Source organism: Hypanus sabinus, chromosome 29 (assembly GCF_030144855.1).
Source record: "Hypanus sabinus isolate sHypSab1 chromosome 29, sHypSab1.hap1, whole genome shotgun sequence".
In the NCBI taxonomy this organism is placed as follows: domain Eukaryota; kingdom Metazoa; phylum Chordata; class Chondrichthyes; order Myliobatiformes; family Dasyatidae; genus Hypanus; species Hypanus sabinus.
In genome coordinates this window covers 30,125,206-30,146,739 of record NC_082734.1, presented here as the reverse complement: position 1 = coordinate 30,146,739, position 21,534 = coordinate 30,125,206, and the positions used below count along the sequence as shown (strand labels likewise).

Here is a 21,534-nt window from a genome sequence, read left to right as displayed (position 1 = left end):
TGGGGGGTGCAGCTCGCAAGGTGGGGCTGCATGGTAACATAGTGGTTAGTTTAATGCTGTTCCAGCATCAGCTACCTGGGTTCAGTTCCCACCGCTTTCTGTTGTTATGTACCCCGTAACTGGGTCACTTACCAGCAAAGATAGAGAGGTCCGTTGAAGTCTGATGGTACTATTTTTAACGGTATTTATTGATAAAAATACACAAAAATAATATCAATACAAACATACAGATAATATACATCGTCAATACTAAATCTAAAAGCGCCATTATAATAATAATCAATAAGAAATAGCTCTATCGTTGTCTAGGGGCTAATGTATTGTCTGATGGAAATATAAAAGTCACTTTAGTTCATTCAAGCTGCAGGCTGCAGCCTTTGGTTGGAGTCAAGAGAGAGAGTTAAACTTGCCCATTCCTTTTATGATGTCAATCCTTCGAGAGTCGGTGGGGGCTGATTTCTCCTTTGGGTTAGCTAAAGCCATTCTTCCGCGGCAAGACCCACCAATTCCGAGGCAAATGGAAAAGGACTCACGTGGGCTTTTCCACCGGCTTTCGCTATTACGCTATTACAGGAGTTCTAGCATTTCTTCTGGTGCGTCTAAAAGGGCTGTTCCCCAGACCCTCTTTTATCCCCACTCACAGGGTCTCAGATGTCACTCAGGGTGGAATGATGCCATCCCCCAACCAGCCCACGTTGCCTGAGGGCTTCCATGAAGCATAGTACTCAATACACAATTCCGTCTCCAAGAGACAATGACCTTTTCCGTGGCTTTGTTGCCGAGGGCCAGGACATTCCAAATGTCTCTCTCTCATTTCCTGGGTCCCCTGCCCCGACTTAATAGCGATCTTGCGATTCTCAAAAAGGAGCGGGGCACAGGCGTAACACTGTGAGCTTTTACTTTCTCCCCATGATCCACGTGGGTTTCCTCAGGTGCTCCAGTTTCCTCCCACGTTCCATAGATGTATGGGCTGGTAGGTTAGTTGGCCACATGGGTGTAATTCGCTACCGTGGGTTCATGGGCCAGAAGGGCCCATTGCAGTTTTGTTTCTCTGTGTAAGTTAAGAAGTGTCACCATGCTTCTGGTGCCAACAGTGCATGCCCATGACTTACGAACCCTAACCCGTTCGTCCTTGGAATGTCGGAGGAAACTCGTGATCAATTGCAGAATGTACAAACTCTTCATGGACTGCGATGGCAATTGAACCCAGGTTGCTGGCACTGTAAAGCGATGTGCTAACTATACATTATGGTATAGTTGGTTATGTTTCTCTTTGAAGAGCTGCTTATTACTATTGTTATTGAACCTTGGAGCTCATTGTAAACAAGCCGGACCTTGCTCACCTCCAATGCACATATACGCTCAATGGTCACTTTATTAGGTATGGTGGTGTATCTAGGAAAGTGGCCATTAAGAGTGGCCATCATGGTCTTCTGCTGCTGTAGCTTATCGACTTTAAGGCTTGATATGTTATGTGTTTAGAGCTGCTCTTCAGCATACCCCTGTTGTAACATGTGGTTATTTGATTTAGTGTTGTCTGTTGAGAGCAAAGTCCTAGCTTGCTCAACCTATCTTCATAAGACACCCTCTCTAGTCAAGGCAGTAACCCTGTAATTCTCCTTTGCACCCATTGTAACATTTTTTCTTTTGTTACTTTCTAGATGTGCTGAGGCTATTCTTGAGGCGGACCCAAACCAGATTCATAGTGAAGATGCTCATTATGGTGGGACGCCTCTTCACTGGGCCAAGAAAGCGGAGGTTGATTTTCCTTTAAATATCTTACTATCACCTCACCTGTTTCATTTCCTGAGCAGTTAATGCCTGAAAAAAAAAATGCAGTGGTACTACGATACGTTCTTGCTTAAAATGACATATCAATTTGCATAGTTTTCATCTTTACCTTTTTCGTTTAATTGGGTAGTGAAATGTTTTTGAATTCTACATGCTTTTTTTCAAAGTTTCAAAGGGCATTTATTATCAAAAAATGTATAAATTATACAACATTGAGATTTGTTTGCTTCCAGAGAGTCGCAAAGCAAGAACTTGAAAGAACCTAATTAAAAAAAAATAAGACCAACCTCCCCAGTGCCCACTGAGAAAGAGAACAAAAAACACAAAACAATCATATAAACAATCGCAGTGAGCAACAACAACAGTATTCCGAACCAAATTGAGTCCTTGGATCCTAATCCCTGGAGTAGGCCCAAAGCCTCAGCATTCAGTTGTTATATTAGTGATGCAAATTGCCGCATAGTTCGCAGACACTAAGCAAAGCAGCTGGGGGCAGTCTCACAGCCTTAGCTTCACGGAGAGTGAAGCCCCCAGACTATCTGGGCTGGTATGTAAATTGTCCAATCCTCGCACTAGGACCAGGCTCTGCCACTGGTGAATCACTCCAGGCCTAGATTTCGCTGCCAAAGGAGCTGTTCTTGACTTCTCCAAATCAGTTCAGCGTCCAGACTGATCTAACCTTGCCCGACTCTCGACGCCCTGTCCACATGGGCTGCCATTTTGATTGTCCAAACATTGGAATGTACCTCTCATTAGGACTAGGGCCTCGCCACGGTGAATTGCTTCAGGCCTTGAACACACCACCCAGTGATTCACTTTAGACCCGGATCTGGCTGCCGAAGAAGTCGTTCTCGACCTCTCCAATTCAGCTCAGCACTTAGAGCAAACCACCCTCGTATCTGTGTTAGTTGGACGGATATCGGAACTCCTCTGACCTGTCTTCTCTCTGAATTGTTCAGTCTAACCAGCCCGTCTCCAACTCCAAGTGCGTCGATTTTGCAGCACACCAGCTTTTACCAGAGGCCTCATTACTTCTCGTGACAAGATACATTCTTATGAATAGTGGAGTGCTGCAGGTATCAGTACTGGGTCCATTGTTGTTTGTCATCTATATCAACGATCTGGAGGATAACATGATTAACTGGATCAGAAAATCTGTGGATGACACCAAGACTGGGTTTGCAGTTGGCATCAAGGAAGACCATCATGGCTTGTAGTGGGAACTGGACCACCTGAGAAAATGGGTTGAAAGATGGCAGATGGAATTTAATGCAGACAAATGTGAGGTATTACACTTTGGTAGGACCAACCAATGTAGGACTTACACAGTAAGTGGTAGGACACCGAGGAATGTGGTAGAACAAAGGAGTCTGGGTATACAGTTACGTAATTCATTGAAAGTGGTGCCACAGTTTGATAGTGTTGTAAAGAAAGCTTTTGTAATATTGACTTTTATAAATCAAAGTGCAGGAGATGGGATGTTATGTTGAAATTGTATATGACATTAGTGAGGCCTCATTTGGAAAATTGTGTGCGGTTTTGGTCACCTACATACAGGAAAGATGTAAATATTGAGTGTAGAGAAAGTTTACATGGATGTTGCCGGATCAAAATTATACAGAAAGACCATAAGATATAGGAGCAGAATTTGGCCCATTTGGTCTGTTGAGTCTGCTCTGCCATTTTATCACGGCTGATCCATTTCTACTCTCAGCTCAAATCTCCTGCCTTCTCCCTGTATCCTTTCATGGCCTTACTGATCAAGAATCTATCAATCTCTGTCTTAATATACCCAATAACTTTGCCTCTACAGCTGCCTGTGCAACAAATTCCACAGATTCACCTCTCTGGCAAAAGAAATTTCTCCTTCATCTCCATTCTAAAAGGATGTCCCTCTATTCTGAGGCTGTATCCTCTGGTCTTAGACTCTCTCACCATAGGAAACATCCCTTCCACATCCACTCTATTGTGGACTTTAAACATTCAATAGGTTTCAATGAGGCCACTCCTTATTTTTATGAATTCCAATGAGTACAGGCCCAGAGCCATCAAACGCTCTTCATATGACAAGCCTTTCAATCCCAGATTCATTTCCTTGAACCTCCTTTAAACTCTTCATAATGTCAACTCATCCTTTCTTAGATAAGGAGTCCATAACTACTCACAATATTCTAGTCCTTTTGAAATGGATGATAATGTCGTATTTGCCTTCCTCACCACTGGCTCAACCTGCAAATTAACCTTTAGGGAATCCTGCACAAGAGCTCCCAAGTCCCTTTGCACCTCAGAATGTTGTATTTTCTCTCCATTTAGAAAATAGTCAACCCTTTCATTTCTTCTACCAAAGTACATGCCCATACACTTCCCGAAACTGTATTCTATCTGCCATTTCCTTGCCCATTCTCCTAATTTATCTAAGTTCTTCTATAGCCTCTCTACTTTTTCAAAACTACCTGCCCCTACACCTAATTTTCATTATCATCTGCAAACTTTCCCACAAAGCCATTGATTCCATCATCTAAGTCATTGACATATAATGTAAACAGAAGTGGTCCCAACAGAGACCCTGCGGACTAGTCACCGGCAGCCAACCGGGAAGGATTCCTTTATTCCCACACTATGCCTTCTGCTAATGAGCCACTGCTTTATGCAAGTTAGTGTTGTTCCTCTGATACCATGGGCTCTTAACTTGTTAAGCAGCCTCATAAGTGGCATCTTGTCAAAATCTTCTGAAAATTCAAATAAACAACATTCATCAATTCTCTTTTGTCTGTCCTGCTTGTTATTTCTTCAAAGAATTCTAACAGATTTATCAGGCGTGAATTTCCCTTAATGAAACCATGCTGACTACAGCCTCCAAGTACCCTGAAACCACTTCCCTAATAATTGACTCCAACATCTTCCCATCCACTGAGGTCAGACTAACTGGCCTATAATTTATTTACTTGAAGAGTGAAGTGATGTTTGCATTTTTCCATTTTTGGAACCATGCCAGAATCAATTGATTCATGAAAGATCATTACTACTACCTCCACAATCCCTTCAGCCACCTCCTTCAGAGCCCTGGGGTGTACACCATCTTATCCAAGTGACTTATCTACCTTAAGACCTTTCAGTTTCCCAAGAATCTTCTCCCTTTTAATGGCAACTTCACACACTTCTGCTCCCTGATGCTTTCGAACTTCTGATGTACTGCTAGTGTCTTCCACAGTGAAGACTGATGCAAAATATTTATTCAGTCAATCCCCTTTTACTACCTCTCCAGCATAATTTTCCAGCAGTCCGATATCCAATCTTGTCTCTCTTTTACACTTCATGTATCTGAAGACACTTTTGGTATCCTCTTTAATATTCTGGCTAGCTTACCTTTGTATTCCATCTTTTCCTTCCTAATGACTTTTTTCAGTTGCCTTCTATTTTTTTAAAAGCTTCCCAATCCTCTAACTATACACTAATTTTTGCTCTATTATCTGCCCTCTCTTTGACTTTCATGCTAGCTTCTCTTGTCAGCCATAGTTCTTCCACTTTGGGGATATGTATATCTTTTACCTTCTCATCACTTCCAGAAATTTCAACGATTGCTGTTCTACTCTCATCCCTGCCATGTTCTTTTCCAATCAGTTTTGGACAGCTCCTCTCTCATGGCTCTGTAATTCCCTTTACTCCACTGCAATACTGATTTATCTGACTTTAGCTTCTCCTTCTCAAATTACGGGTAAATTCCATCATACTATAATCACTTGACCCTAAGAGTTTCTTTATCTTAAGCTCTCTAATCAATTCCAATTCTTTACACAACACCCATTACAGAATAGCTGATCCCCTGGTGGGCTCAACAATGAGTTGCTCTAAAAAGCCATCACATAGACTCATTTCTAGAATGCTGGGGAATTCTAGAAATTTGATTTTCCCAATCTATCTGCATTTTGAAATCCCCCATAGTGATTTAGCACACATTTTCTATCTCCCATTGTAATTTGTAGTCCACATCCTTACTGCTGTTTGCAGTCTGTACATAACTCCAATCAGGGTCTTTCAATTCCTTAGCTCTACCCACAACAATTCAACACCTTCTAACCCTATGTCACCTCTTTCTAATGATTTGATTTCATTTTTTACCAACAGAGCCACACCACCCCCTGTGCCTACCTGTCTGTCCTTTTCATACAAAGTGTATCCTTGGACATTAAGCTCCCAGCTATAATCCTCTTTCAGCAATGATTCAATGATGCCCACATGTCATACATGCCAGTCTATAACTGATACAAGTTCACCTACTTTATTTCGTACATTGCGCACATTCAGATATGATACCTTGTATTCACCCTTCCTGATTTTTGTCCTGCTTTGCACCTCATCCTGTTCATTGCAATCTGTGAGGGTTTAAACTAATTTGGTGGGAGGATGGGAACCAAAGTGATAGGGTTGAGGATGAGATAGTTAGTTTACAAAACAGAGGCAGTGTGTAGTGAGATTGATGATACTGCAAACTTACAGTCAACAGGATGAGTTTTTAGGCTTTTGTAGCTGTCTCTGATGGTAGTAGTGTGAAGAGGCCTGGCCCAGATAGTGAGGCTGGCATGGTTCCTTTTGAAGATATTTTGGCAGGCAGGTCCAACAATGCAAGATTAAACAGATTGGCGCTTTGTTATTCTGAAGGCAGAAAAATAAGAGACAGTAAGACACAAAATCATTATAGGGCTTGACGTGCAGCGATAATTCTGGTATCCCTACATATACTCTAGTTGGATTGTCTAGAACAAGAAAAATAAGGGTTCTGCTATTGCAGTGGAGGTAAGAAGAAATTTCTTCACCCGCAGTCATGATTATTTGGAGGTCTGCACTCAAGAGAGTTGGACATGCAGACACAATTTGTTCAAATTATATTAAGGAATTGAGGACCATGGGAAATTTGAGGTAAAAGATCATTCCTGATCTTACTGAATGGTGGAGGAGACACAAAGAATTGAATAGCCTATTCTTGAATGGCATTCAACATCAAAGATCCAGCCCCTCACCACCCAGGTCATGCTCTTCTCTTGCTGCTGCCATCAGGAAAGGGGTACGGGAGCTTTTGGTCCCAAATCACTAGGTTCAGATACAGTTATTACCTTTCAACCATCAGGCTCCTGAACCAGTGTTCATAAGTTCACTCACCTCAACACGGAACTGATTCCACAACCTACAAACTCACTTTCAAGGACTCTACAATTCATGTTGTCAGTGTTATTTACTTGTTTATGGTTATTATTATTTTGAATTTTGCAGTTGGTCTTCTTTTGCACATTGTATTTTTCAGTCTTCATGTGAGCTTTGTTGGCCAGAAAAAAACTACGGTCTACAAATCAGTAAATTCAAATGAATCAAGGACTGTGGAAGTAGACAAACCAATTGTCTTTGTTCTTGCCATGAGGTCGAAAGAATGGAGGCTGCCATTTTGTGAAGCTGCTTTGTACCCTCCATTTTGTGAACTGGTTTTGCTCAGCGGAATCAGTGTTTTGAAGTAGACACAATGTTGCTCCAGGTAATACCCTGGATTAGAGACTATTATCAAATAAGATGTTAGTAGTGAGGTGTTCTATGGTATGACATAACATTCAGATTTGTGAATGATTGGGCCTCTGTCTGCCCTGGATGATACAAGCTGGTTACTGGTTCAGTAACAGATTTTGTACAAAGAGCAATAAATTACCAGTTGTCACTTGAGGAAGAGGGCAATAAATATATGTTGGCTTGGACCAGAGCCCATAAGTAGGTGACACAAGTTAGTTAGTTGACCTTGAGCCAATGAGATTGAAATGCCACATTTGAACTAGTTAAGCAATGTTCCTTCTAAGGTGTGTGCACAAACACATCTTTTGCTACTAGCACACAAATTTAAAGTTTGTCACCCTCTACCTTGTTTGCATGTTAAGTATATACACAATCACACTTCCTTTTCCAGTTTCTGATGCGGACGGTGTTGAGTTTGAAATGATTTGGCTGCAGATTTTATTTCTGGCGTATTTATACTGTTTTTATTGAAGAAATTATTCAGTGCAGACATATTGTCACTGCACAGCACAAGATTTTTGCATACACTGGTCTTTACAAATTAGAGGGAACATTGATGGTAAAGAAAATGTATAAAACGAAAGGCTTCAAAAGTGAGGCAGTGACAACTCTCCATCATGGACGTGGAGGACCCCATGTCAGGGCATAGACTCCTTTCCTAGTTATTACCTTTTCTATTCTTTGACTGTTTATGAAGGTTCAGGGAAACTTGGTTGTACATACAGGTATTCGGTTGTGTAAATTCACGTGCTCTTTAGTTGAGACAACAGAAGTACTTGTCAGTAAATACAGATTTTCTCTGTGCCGATTTGATTATTAACGGGTAATCCTTGTAACAAGTTTATCAATGATTATATTGTATTTCTTTCTTCTCTGTGAATGAGCACAGGAAAGTGAATCTCAGAGTAGCGCATGGTGATACAGCATATATGTACTTTGATAATAAATTTACTTTGCTTCAGTTCTTCTGGTCTAATGAGATGAGTCATTGATTTTGTTCTGGCGAGGGAAAGGAGCAGAATAGGTATTTTTTAAAGTTTTAATTAATTATCCACAGATAAGAGCACACAGCTTTGAATTACTGTTTCTTGATAATGCAGTTTCATAATGAAGAAACTCCACCTTCTTTATTTAGAGGAATTTAGAGGAATTTCATCCAAAGTTTTCAAGTCTGAGTTAGTATTGAAGTCAAAGCCAATTTCATAGAGAGTATGGAGGTCAACCCAGCCCAAGTACCAAATGTCCATTTGGGCTTTCGTAGACTATAGCATTTGGATTACAATCCAAAACACGCAAGAGCCGATTATCTCATTGAATCCATAATATCTAAATATCAAGTCAAATATGAAAGTCTGCACAGGGCCAATTTATTAGCTTTATCTTGATGCTGCATTCTAGTTTCTTCCCCAGGCGGATATCTAATCAACCATTCCAATTCAATCCCCCCTCAACCCCTCTATCTATTAACCTTGTCACTACACAGTACTATAAATACTTCAAACCAATTTATAATGTTTTTTACATTGAAAATCCATGCTGGTATTTATTTATTTATGCATATTTTATTTCACCTTTAACCTCTAAGCTTTTTCTTAATTTCTAATTTTTTTTTAAATGTAATTCTTTACTCTTTATAATTGAATGTATTTTGTTGTTTGATACACCACAGTAAATTCTTAATATGTGTAAATACATGTGGCACATAAGATTGATTAATTTCTCTGAATGCCTGCAAGAACATGAATCTCATGGTAGCATACACACTTTGATAATAATTTTTCTTTGAATTATGATCACAGAAGTGTGTCATGTCTGAATGATGCTTTATTGGTTGTGAAGCTCTTTGTGTTGTTGCGGGGTTTTGAATGGCACTCTGCACATACAGATTATCTTGTTGTGGAATTATGATGTTGTGTTGATGGAATAATTCCAGATGATCCGGCTGCTGATTAATCATGGATGTCGCTTGAACTACTTGAGTAAAACTGGAGAGACGGCATTGCACATCATGGTGAAGCGTAAGCGTTTTGAGTGTGCCTTGGCACTGTTGGTGCATGGAGCTGATCCAAATGTAAAGGGAGAAAATGGGAATACACCTCTTCATCTTGCCATGAAGGTCAGTATTTTTAAAAAAAGCTTACCAAAAAATCCATCAGTTTCAGGACTGTGCATGATAAGTACTGTAACTCTGTTTAGCCATTGTGGCAGCTTGTAAAATTCCATCTTTCCCAGAGCATACTGGTACAATTCTACACTGCCACCATAGAAAGCATCCTCACATCAGCCATTACTGTCTGGTTTGGTGCAGGATCCTCTCACAACGTAAGAACCATCAGGTTAGCAGGAAAGGTCTCGTTAGCTGCAGTGTATGATCATTACAGGACCTGTATGTCTTCAGGACAAAGGAACAGGCAGGAAAAAACATTGCAGACACTATCCACTGTGCAAACTGCCTTTTCCAAATGCTCCCCTCTGGAAAGTGCTATTAAAACAAAAACTTAATGCTATCTTAAAAGTTTCTTATCCTAGCTGTCAATTTGATCAATCATTCTAGTTACCCCCCCCCCCCCGACCCTCTTCTGTCTATTGTCCCCAACACTCCACTGCACTGTAGGCGTTTCAAACCACTTTTTATAAAGCTGTGTACATTGTAAATACATGCTAGTATTTATCTATCTTTTGCTCATTTTATTCCATATCCGTAATTTTATTCTTTATAATTGTTGAATGCTGTTGTTCTTTGTTGCATGTCGTGTCCTGACCAAATCATACCCAATTCCTAATACATGTACTATACATGCAGTACATCGAAACATACAGTGAAATACGTCACTTGTGTCAAATGAAATCAGTGAGAATTGTGCCAGGCAGCCTGAAAGTGTCACTGTGCTTCCAGCACCAAAAATAGCGTGCCCAAGCGCACTAACCCTAACTGTGCATGTTTGGAATGTGGGAGGAAACTACAGAACCTGGAGTAAACCGGTGCGGTCATGGGGAGATCGTACAAACTCCTTACAGGCAACGGCGGAAATCAAACTCCATTTGGTGATCACTGGTGCTGTAAAGCTTTTGTGCTACCCACCATGCTACTATGCCGCCTCCATCCCTACCCCTCAATGACTTCTCAGAACATATCTTTATTTATTGGGCATTTTCTGTATTAAGTGTAGTCAGAAGAGTCTTACAGCACCTAAGCACCTTTAGCTCGTGTCCATGCCGATGATCAAATACCATCTGTGTTGGCCTCTGTAATATGGCAGATTAACTTACTTGCTGACCGGACATTGTTCTGAAAGTTGTTCCCATCATGCTGGTTAATGATGGGCCCACTCGAAGTATGTATCTGCCTTCCCGTTGGTTAGCTTCTGTGCCTTGCAGCGATGTTTTCTGGTCCCAGGTCACGTGCTGTGATACCTGCAACTGCTTTCCAGTCTTCAGGTACATAAAGTCTTTCTCAGGCTGTGAGCTGCGGGAAGGGCTGGGGAAACTGTGGAAGGTGTGTTACAGTTAAAAGCGGGAGGGGCTCGTGTTTTGAGTGCACATCATGTTCAGCAGTTCTTTATCACTTGTTCAATCTTGTGTAACTTGGACAGATTTAATAAGTGTTGTAATCAATGCTTAGTGTTGTAGTTCCTATAGTTTGGGTGACTTGGATGAGGGCTTGTTCGACTTACATGCGAGTGAAATGTTTCGCTGCTTGCTTGTGATTAAATAGTTGCTATACATACCCACAATTAGTCTTTGCTGTTGCACTTACTGCAGTCTGCTTCCATACTGCCTCATTTATCGGAAGTTGTTTGTGGTTTTCATTGTTTCTGTGGTTGATCTTCATCATCAGGTTCTCCATGATAACCCAGACTACAGCTGCAGCAGATTGCAGCCTGTCACATATTGTCCACTGACTAAGCTCAGTGCTAGATTACAGGAAACTCAGATAGAGGCCAAGTGTAATGTTATGTAGTTTAGCCATTCTCCGTACATCATCTATCTAATTCTGAATTCTGTTTTAGTATTCTAAAATGGTTCAATGGATAGATAGAAATAGAGATAAACTGAGTACATCTTGATTTAATATAAGTCAGCTTGTTGAGTGCAATGTGCCCCGAGTGAACAGTGAATTAGATTAACAGGAGCAGACATTCAGTGGCCACTTTATTAGGTACACCTCTACACCTGCTTGTTAGTGAAGTATCTAATCAACCAATCATGTGGCAACAACTCAGTGCATAAAAGCATGCAGAGATGGTCAAGAGGTTCAGTTGTTGTTCAGACTGAACGTCAGAATGGGGAAAAAATGTGATCTAAGTGACTTAGATTGTGGAATGATTGTTGGTGCCAGATGAGGTGTTCTGAGTATCTCAGAAACTGCTGATCTCCTGGGATTTTCATACACTATAGTCTCTAGAGTTTACAGAGAATGGCGCAAAAACCGAAACAACGTCCGGTTAGAAGGTTTTCTCACACAGATTCTCCTTGGTCAAAGGAGAATGGCCAGACTGGTTCAAGCTGACAGGAAGGCAGCAGTAACTTAAGTAACCACATGTTACAACAGTGTTTTGCAGAATAGCATCTCTGAATATACAACACATTTAATCATGAAGTGAATGGACTACAGCAACATAAAACCAGGAGCATGCACTGAATGACCATTTTATCAGGTGCAGAATCTACCCAGTACCTTGGGTTGAGCAGTATTAGTTGCGAGATGGGTTTCTCCAATAGTTCACCACCTTAAGAAAATATGTAACATAGAAAACCTACAGCACAATACAGGTCCTTTGGCCCACAAAGTTGTGCCGAACATGTCCCTACCTTAGAAATTACTAGGCTTACCTATAGCCCTCTATCTTACTAAGCTTTATGTACCTATCTAAAAGCTTCTTAAAAGACCCTATCGTATCCGCCTCCACCACCATTGCTGGCAGCCCATTCCATGCACTCACCACTCTCTGAGTAAAAAAAAACTTGCCCCTGACAGCTCCTCTGCACCTACTCCCCAGCACCTGAAACCCCTGTCCTCTTGTGGCAACCATTTCAGCCCTGGGAAAAAGCCTCTGACTATCCACATGATCAACGCCTCTCATCATCTTGTACACCTCTCATCCTCCATCGCTCCAAGGAAAAAAGGCCGAGTTCACTCAACCTAGTCTAACAAGGCATGTTCCCCAATCCAGGCAACATCCTTGAAAATCTCTGCACACTTTCTATGGCTTCCACATCCTTCCTGTAGTGAGGCGACCAGAACTGAGCACAGTACCCCAAGTAGGGTCTGACCAGGGTCCCATAGAGCTGCAATGTTACCACTCGGCTCCTAAATTCAATTCCATAATTGATGAAGGCCAATACACTGTACGCCTTCTTAACCACAGAGTCAACCTGTGCAGCAGCTTTGAGTGTCCTATGGACTCAGACCCCAAGATCCATCTGATCCTCCACACTGCCAAGAGTCTTACCATTAATACTATATTCAGCCATTATATTTGACCTACCTAAATGAACTACCTCATACTAATCTGGGTTGAACTCCATCTGGCCACTTCTCAGCCCAGTTTTGCATCCTATCAATGTCCCACTGTAAGCTCCTACAGTCCTCCACACTATCCACAACACCTCCAACTTTCGTGTCATCAGCAAACTTATTAACCCATACCTCCACTTCCTCATCCAGGTCATTTATAAAAATCACAAAGAGTAAGGGTCCCAGAACACCCCACTGGTGACTGACCTCCATACAGAATATGACCCATCTACAACCACTCTTTGCCTTCTGTGGGCAAGCCAGTTCTGGATCCACAAAGCAATATCCCCTTGGATCCCATGCTTCCTTACTTTCTGAATAAGCCTTGCATGGGGTATCTTATCAAATGCCCTGCTGAAATCCATATACACTACATCTACAGCTCTTCCTTCAGCAATGTGTTTAGTCATATCCTCAAAAAATTCAATTAGACTCATAAGGCACGACCTGCCCTTGATAAAGCATGCTAACTACCATTAAACATATTATATCTCTCCAAATGTACATAAATCCTGCCTCTCAGGATCTCCTCCATCAACTTACCAACCACTGAGATAAGACTTACTGGTCTATAGTTTCCTGAGCTATCTCTACGCCCTTTCTTGAAGAAAGGAACAACATCCACAACCCTTCAATCCTCCGGAACCTCTCCCATCCCCATTGATGATGTAAAGATCATCTCTAGAGGCACAGCAATCTCCTCCCTCACCTCCCACTGTAGCCTGGGGTACATCACATCCGGTCCTTGTGACTTAACCAACTTGATTCTTTCTAAAAGCTCCAGCACATCCTCTTTCTTAACATCTACATGCTCATGCTTTTCAATCTGTTGCAAGTCATCACTACAATCACCAAGATCCTTTTCCATAGTGAATACTGAATATTAAGTACCTCTGCTATTTCCTCTGGTTCCATACACACTTTCCCACTGTCACAGTTGATAGTTCCTATTCTTTCACGTCTTATCCTCTTGCTCTTCACATTCTTGTAGAATGCCTTGGGGTTTTCCTTAATCCTGCTCGCCAAGGCCTTCTCATGGCCCCTTCTGGCTCTCCTGATTTCCTTCTTAAGCTCCTTCCTATTAACCTAATAATCCTCTAGATCACGAACATAACCTAGCTGTCTGAACCTTTTGTAAGCTTTTCTTTTCTTCCTGACTAGATTCATTACAGCTTTTGTACACCACAATTCCTGTACCCTACCATAACTTCCCTGTCTCATTGGAACATACCTATACAGAACTCCACCCAAATATCTCTTGAACATTTGCCACATTTCTTCCATACTTCTCTCTAAGAACATCTGTTTCCAGTTTGCCTTCAATTTCCTGCCTGATAGCCTCATAATTCCCCTTACTCCAATTAAACACTTTTCTAACTTGTCTGTTCCTATCTCTCTCCAATGCAATTGTAAAGGAGATAGAATTATGTTCACTATCTCCAAAATGCTCTCCGACTGAGAGATCTGACTCCTGACCAGGTTCGTTTCCCAATACCAAATCAAGTACAGCCTCTCCTCTTGTGGGCTTATCTACATACTGTGTCAAGAAACCTTCCTGAACACACCTAACAAACTCCACCCTATCTAAACCCCTTGCTCTAGGGAGATGCCAATCAATAGTTGAGAAATTAAAATCTCCCATCATAACAATTCTTATTATTACACCTTTCCAGGATCTGTTTCCCTATCTGCTCCTCAATATCCCTGTTACTTTTGGGTGGCCTATAAAAAACACCCAGTAAAGTTATTGACCCCTTCCTGTTCCCAATCTCCACCCACAGAGACTCCGTAGACAATCCCTCCACAGTGTCCATATTTTCTGCAGCCGTGACACAATCTCTGATCAATGGTGCCACGTCCCCACCTCTTTTGTCCACCTCCCTGTCCTTTCTGAAACATCTAAAACCCAGCACTTAAAGTAACCATTCCTGTCCCTGAGCCATCCAAGTCTCTGATGGCAACCACGTCATATCTCCAAGTACTGATCCATGCTCTAAGCTCATCCGTTTTGTTCACAACGCTCCCTGTGTTAAAATAGACACATCTCAAACCTTCAGTCTGAGCAAGTCCCTTCTCTATCTCCTGCCTATCCTCCCTCTCACACTGCCTACAATCTTTCTCTATTTGTGAGCCAACTTCCTCTTCCCCAGTCTCTTCAGTTGGGTTCCCACCCCCCAACGATTCTAGTTTAAGCTCTCCCCAGTAGCCTTAGCAAACCTCCCTGCCAGGATATTGGTCCCCCGGGATTCAAGTGCAACCCATCCTTTTTGTACAGGTCACACCTGCCCCAAAAGAGGTCCCAATGATCCAGAAATCTGAATCACTGCCGCCTGCTCCAATCCTTCAGCCATGCATTTATCCTCCACCTCATTCCATTCTTACTCTCTCTGTCACGTGGCACAGGCAGTAATCCTGAGATTGCTACCTTTGCGGTCCTGCGTCTCAACTTCCTTTCTAGCTCCCTGTAGTCATTTTTCAGGACCTTTTCCTTTTTCCTACCTATGTCATTGGTACCAATATGTACCACGACCTCTGGCTGTTCTCCCTCCCACTGCAGGATATCTTTTTGGACACGATCAGAAATATCCTGGACCCTGGCACCTGGGAGGCAAACTACAATCCGAATTTCTTTTCTGCATCCACAGAATCACCTGTCTGAACCCCTGACTATAGAGTCCCCGATCACTACTGCCTTCCTCTTCCCTTCTTTATCCTTCTGAGCCACAGGGCCAGACTCTGTGCCACAGTCTGTAACCTGGAGGGCAGAGCTAGCTTCCAATGGCTTTGTGGTAAAGAAATCTCACTTCCTGCTGCAGGATCATAGTTCTTCCTGATGTGGGGAGACAGTATATCGTTTTGTTTCCATAGAGGGAGGAGCCCATGGTAATAGGCGTTCTGCTTTTTCAGAGGACTTTCTTCCCATTTCCAATCAGTTATTGATTGGTCAGGGTATGAAGGAATGTGGGGAGAAGGCGAGGGATTGGTGATGAATGGAAAATGGAATTAGCCATGATGAAATGGCAGAGCAGACTCGATAGGCCTGCTTACTTGTGCTCCTATATCTTATGGTCTTGGGATCAATTAAGTCAGTGATGCTGTTTTTTTTCTCTCTAATTTCATCTTTGGGTTGTGCCTATTTCTGACAAGGTTGGTTTCATTGTCCATGCTTAACTGCCACAGGGAAAGAGGGTGATCAAATCCCCAATTCTGAATTAAAATTAAACTGGAAAAAGTAACTCCTTACTGTGGGTTGAAGGTGTATGCTAGTAAAGCAAATAGCTTTTGAGTGTCTTTGTAATGTTAGACATAAGGCTACAAGATGTAGGTGCAGAATTATGCCATTTGGCCTATCAAGTCTGCTCCACTGTTCCATCATGGCTGACTTATTTTCCCTCTACCCATTCTCCTGTCTTCAACCTGTAACCTTTGACACCATTAATAATCAAGAATCTATCATCCTCCGCTTTAAATATATCCAATGACTTGGCCTCCATAGCTATCTGTGGCAATAAATTCCACAGTTTTACCAGCTCATTGGCTAAATTAATTCCTCCTCATTCTTTTTGTAAAGAGATGTCTTTCTACTTTGAGGCAGTGCCTTCTGGCCCTAGACTTTCTCAGTATTGGAAAAAGTCCTCTGCACATCCACTCAATCTAAGCCTATCAATTTTCTGAAGTCTCAACTTCAATACTTCTTTCCAGTTCCAACCTCATGCCTTCCAAGCACTCTGCGCTCCACTCCCTCTGCACTAATCCTAACCTCATCCCCAATGCTGCAGATAAAGGGGGTGCTGTAGTAGTGTGGCAGATTGACCTCTACTTTGCTGACGCCCATCAACAACTCTCAGACAGCTCTACTTACTTTCTTCTCGCACAGGATCCCACTAGGGAGCACCAGCCTTTGTTTCCCACATCATCACTGACCTTATTATATCTGGGAATCTCCCACTCACTGTCGCCAACCTCATAGTTCTTGCACTCCGCACCTCCTGTGTCTACCTCCTTCCCAAGATCCACAAACCCGCTTGTTTCAGCTTGTTCCTTAACCCACTTAATTCATATCTGCATACCTCAACTCTTATTTTATCACCCCTAGTTCAGTCCCTTCCTACCTACATCCCTGACACTTCATACACTCTGGATCTTTACAATGAGTTCAAATTCCCTGGCCCCCATCATCTCATTTTCACCATGGATGTCTAGTCTATACATCTCCATCCCCCACCAGGAAGGCCTCAAAGCTCTCCGTTTCTTTCTGGACACCAGACCCAACCAGTTCCCTTCCACCACCCACTCTCCTCCATTTAGCAGAGCTTGTCCTCACTCTCAATGATTTCTTCTTCGGCTCCTCTCACTTCCTTCAAACTAAAGGCGTAGCCATGGGCACTTGCATGGGTCTCAGCTATGCCTTCCTTTTTGTCGGCTACGTGGAGCAATCTATGTTCCAAGCCTGCACTGATGTCCGTCCTCCACTTTTCCTTCGCTACATCGACAACTGCACTGGGGCTGCTTACTGCACACATTGGGAGCTCGTCGACTTCATCAACTTTGCCTCCAACTTCCACCCTGCTCTCAAATTTACCTGATCCGTTTCCAACACCTCCCTCCCCTTTCTTGATCTCACTGTCTCTATGTCTGGAGACAGTTTATCTACAGATGTCTATTATAGAAACATAGTAAATAGGTGCAGGAGTAGGCCATTCAGCCCTTTGAGCCTGCACCGTCATTCAGTATGATCATGGCTGATCATCCAACTCAGAACCCTGTACCTGCTTTCTCTCGATACCCCCCGATCCCTTTAGCCACAAGGGCCATATCTAACTTCCTCTTAATATAGCCAATGAACTGGCCTCAACTGTTTCCTGTGGCAGAGAATTCCACAGATTCACCACTCTCTGTGTGAAGAAGTTTTTCCTCATCTCAGTCCTAAAAGGCTTCCCCTTTATCCTTAAACTGTGACTCCTCATTCTGGACTTCCCCAACATCGGAAACAATCTTCCTGCATCTAACCTGTCCAATCCCTTTAGAATTTTATACGTTTCAATAAGATCCCCCCTCAATCTTCTAAATTCCAATGAGTATAAGCCTAGTCGATCCAGTCTTTCTTCATATGAAAGAATCTCCCATCTCATTCCTCTAAACTCTGGTGCATGCAAGCCCAGAGCCATCAAATGTTTTTCGTATGTTAACCCTTTCATTCTCATGAACCTTCTTGGACTCTCTTCAATGTCTGCACATCTTTACTTAGATGTGTTAAGAGTTAGTCATGTTTCTGTGGGTCTAAAGTCTTGTACAAGCTGGACAAGGTAAGGACAATACATTTTCTTCCCTAAAGTCAGATTTTCAAGGAATCTGCAAATTTCATAATCATTAAGACTGATGGAAGTTTTATTTTAATTCCTAATTTACTGAAGTTAGTTGAGTACAGCATCCCTAACTTCTGAAGTGGGATTTGAACTTGTGTTTCCCTTTCACGAACTTTAGACCTTTAGATTACCCCCCTGTACAGTTCCACCCATCATATTACTAGAGAGACGTTTGCTTCAATGTTTGTTTTTCATGTACCAGGCTGACTGATGGTTGATATGAAGTCAAAATCAAGTTTAATGTTGTTTGCAAATGTACATACAGGTGCAAAGAAAACCTAAGTTGCAACAGCATCCTAGGCACATTTAGAGCCTTTACTACTTTGAGTGCAGGAGATTGAAGGGGTGTTCTCATAGAATGGGTAATCATTGGGGGGCATTTGATTCCCCAACCTTTTTTTCAGGTTTTAAGGTTAGAGGCGAAATGTTTAATTGGAACCTGAGGGGCAACTGTGTTACTCAATAAGTTGTAGATATATAGAACCAGCTGCCAAAGGAAGTGGTTGAGGCAGGAGGTACATTTAAGAAGTGTATGGACAGATATACAGTATGGATAACAAGAGTTTTGAGGGATATGGGGTCACTGCTGGGAAATAGGATTGGCTTAAATATACATCTTGGCCTGCATGGACACAAGGGCCAGGAGAGTCTTTTTCTATGCTATACAATTCTATAACTAACTGAAAGGTGGGGAACTGGCTATTTATGAATTTGGTGGTGTGGGACTTCGGGCTCTGTGCCTCCAGCCCAGTGGTAGCTGCGAGAAGATGGCATGGATGATCCACTGTAGAGAGGCGACACTATGTTGGCAGCTAATGGCAGCATACATAACTAGTAGTCCTTCCTTTTATTCTTGACCACTACTATTCACCCACTACCTCACACATTTAATCTTACCATTCTTGTTAGATTAGTAATTCCTTTTCCTAACCCAGTTTTGCATCCAAGAAACCCGGAGCATTTTGTTGACATAATAATCAGCTGGCTGCTGTTTTGATTCTATTCTATAATTTGGCAAAGACCATTGATAAAACCTGCGAGGATTCCAGTTTTAGAGACTGAGCTCTAGTCTGGATGGTACGTGGACCTACATGATAAGATCTTAATTCTGAGTATTTTGGGAGTGTGTTCCATGCATCTGAGCACTTTATAAAGGCCTGCAATATCATACAGGATCCCATCCATTCTGCTCATGGACTGTTTATCCTACTCCTATCGGAAAAGAGGCTATGTAGCATCCAAGCCAGGACCACCAGATTCAAAAACACTTACTTTCCCCAAAGAGTAGGGATGATCAATATCTATGTTAGAGCAATTTTTTTTTGGGCTTGTAGCAATTAACTGACTTCGGCCACCAGTCTTCAGATTTGAATGTACGTTGAAGATTATATTTAAAATGCAGATCAGACAGACCCTGATTGTCTACATATTGTTACGACACAGCAACAATGAATGTAGAATTGAAACAGATTTTTTTATAAACAAATATAACATTTATTAATGCTCAAGAAAAATGACAAGTAAACAAACAACTAACTTAACCGGAAACTAACTGCTATACAGAAACTCGAGCAGTTCTTAAAGCGATAAATGCGAACACAGTTCTTAAAAGTGGTAAAAGCGAAAGTCCAAATGATTTACACAGTCAGTTAGGAGAGACTTTCCTGAAGTAATGAATTCTCGATGACGTGACGTTACTGCTGATCCCTGCCAAAATATGCCTTGCCCAAAGGATTTATGACGAAGGAAATAAAACGGCTTATAGGAACTGACCTTTCCTTGGTGAATACCACTGTGTCCAGCCCTTTCTGCTTTCACAATGCAGGGACTATCTCAGATGCAGGTTACTATCTCCTTGAACAAGGATTTCAATAAGGTCGATCCTGTAGTAAACTGCCAACGACACCAACTTTTCTCGATCCTTCGGGTTTTCTGTACTTGGGTAAATTCTTCACTCTCCGACTGGACTCAACTGGCAGCGTGCTGCGAGACTGCTGGCAATAGTCTTTGAGACTTAAGGCAGAAAGTAAAACTCCACTTTAAAACAAAACTGCGTCATGAGACGAATACGCAGCATAACGGAGAAACTGATGAATTAAACGTCGAACTGACCTGCGTCACAGCAAGTCTTTCCTGTTTTATACCTGTTGAAACAGGCCATCACATGACCTCTCACTGGTGGGAAAATTACATCATGTGGCCTCACATTGGCGGGAAATTACATCACCCCACCATCACAAGACCATTACAACATGCTCACCAGATACTCAATTACATCATGGTCATGAAGCAGTCACAAGATACCCACAGGGTATGCAACAATATGCATGAATCCGATCAACATCCCATTGCATGGATATGATCGTGATTAACACGTTTTGGGTGCGATGGTGGAAAGATTTAGGCATTTAAGCATGGGTAGTTTAAGAGGCCATTGTAAATATGGATTTGTTTGAATTGTCCTGGATTTTCTTTGCTCTTTAACATATAAAATATATGTAGTGTTGGACACAGGCAGACCTTTCTCGAACGGAAAGGTTCTCCATATGCCTGTTGTATCTTGTACTATCGAATAACGAGGCTGCTTCATATCCACCAGTACTTTTCTCTGGTGACTTCATTCACACAACAGCATTTGGTGTCAGGACTGGGATGCAAACCATCGTGTGGTCAGCATTCTTAGCAGTCTAAGTGGATGAATATAACACTCACACTTGGATCTGTTCAGGTTGGTGGTACACGGGAACGCAAGGTATCATGATTACAGAGAGTTGAACTGGTAGATATGTAAGTAGTCTGCTCGCGTGCATATGTGTTTATTTAAGAGACGAAACTTGGTGTGTTAATTAGGTGAGGCAGAACCACCGGAAGGTAGTTATTGGGTTCTGGACACCAGTGGAGGTATCTATACTCATTCTGGGAGCTGCTTTTTAGCATACGCAGTTTGTGAGTGTGATGCAAAGGAATCCAGCAGATATCATGAGTTCAGGCACACAAAAATGGCAGATTGCCAAATACATACACTGCGGTTTTAAGTATGTGCTGTTTAATCAGTACCCATCATTTATATTTTGCATAGTGTTAGAATTAGTGTGCAGATATTTCAGGGAGAGTTTTTATCCAGATATATTTGTCAGGGTGGCACCTGTTGAGGTCAGTTCGAGAACCCCGATGATCTGACTTAGCTCTTGACTCTGATTATGACCATTCATAAGCCCTTTACCACTGGGGAGAAACAGCATTTTGTCAGAGTTGCCTTCACTTAGAGCCTTATGTGGGAATTCAGAATTCTGGCGCAAGCTCAAG

At 42.0% G+C, this 21,534-nt stretch overlaps 2 protein-coding genes across 3 annotated transcripts in view; one reads left to right on the top strand and one right to left on the bottom strand.

The window, feature by feature from the left end:
• The window catches only part of pla2g6 (phospholipase A2, group VI (cytosolic, calcium-independent)), a 131,587-nt gene that overhangs the window by 41,483 nt on the left and 68,570 nt on the right, over positions 1 to 21,534 (top strand). For both annotated transcript variants that reach the window (XM_059954072.1, XM_059954073.1), the window contains 2 exons: positions 1,662 to 1,758; positions 9,278 to 9,460. In XM_059954072.1, coding sequence (XP_059810055.1) covers positions 1,662 to 1,758; positions 9,278 to 9,460 — 280 coding nt within the window. The remainder of the gene's footprint in view (positions 1 to 1,661; positions 1,759 to 9,277; positions 9,461 to 21,534) is intronic.
• LOC132383189 (uncharacterized) overlaps positions 19,849 to 21,534 on the bottom strand; it is a 54,138-nt gene continuing 52,452 nt past the window's right edge. Inside the window, exon 3 of the mRNA XM_059954077.1 lies at positions 19,849 to 20,241. Coding sequence (XP_059810060.1) covers positions 20,097 to 20,241 — 145 coding nt within the window. The 3' untranslated portion in view covers positions 19,849 to 20,096. The remainder of the gene's footprint in view (positions 20,242 to 21,534) is intronic.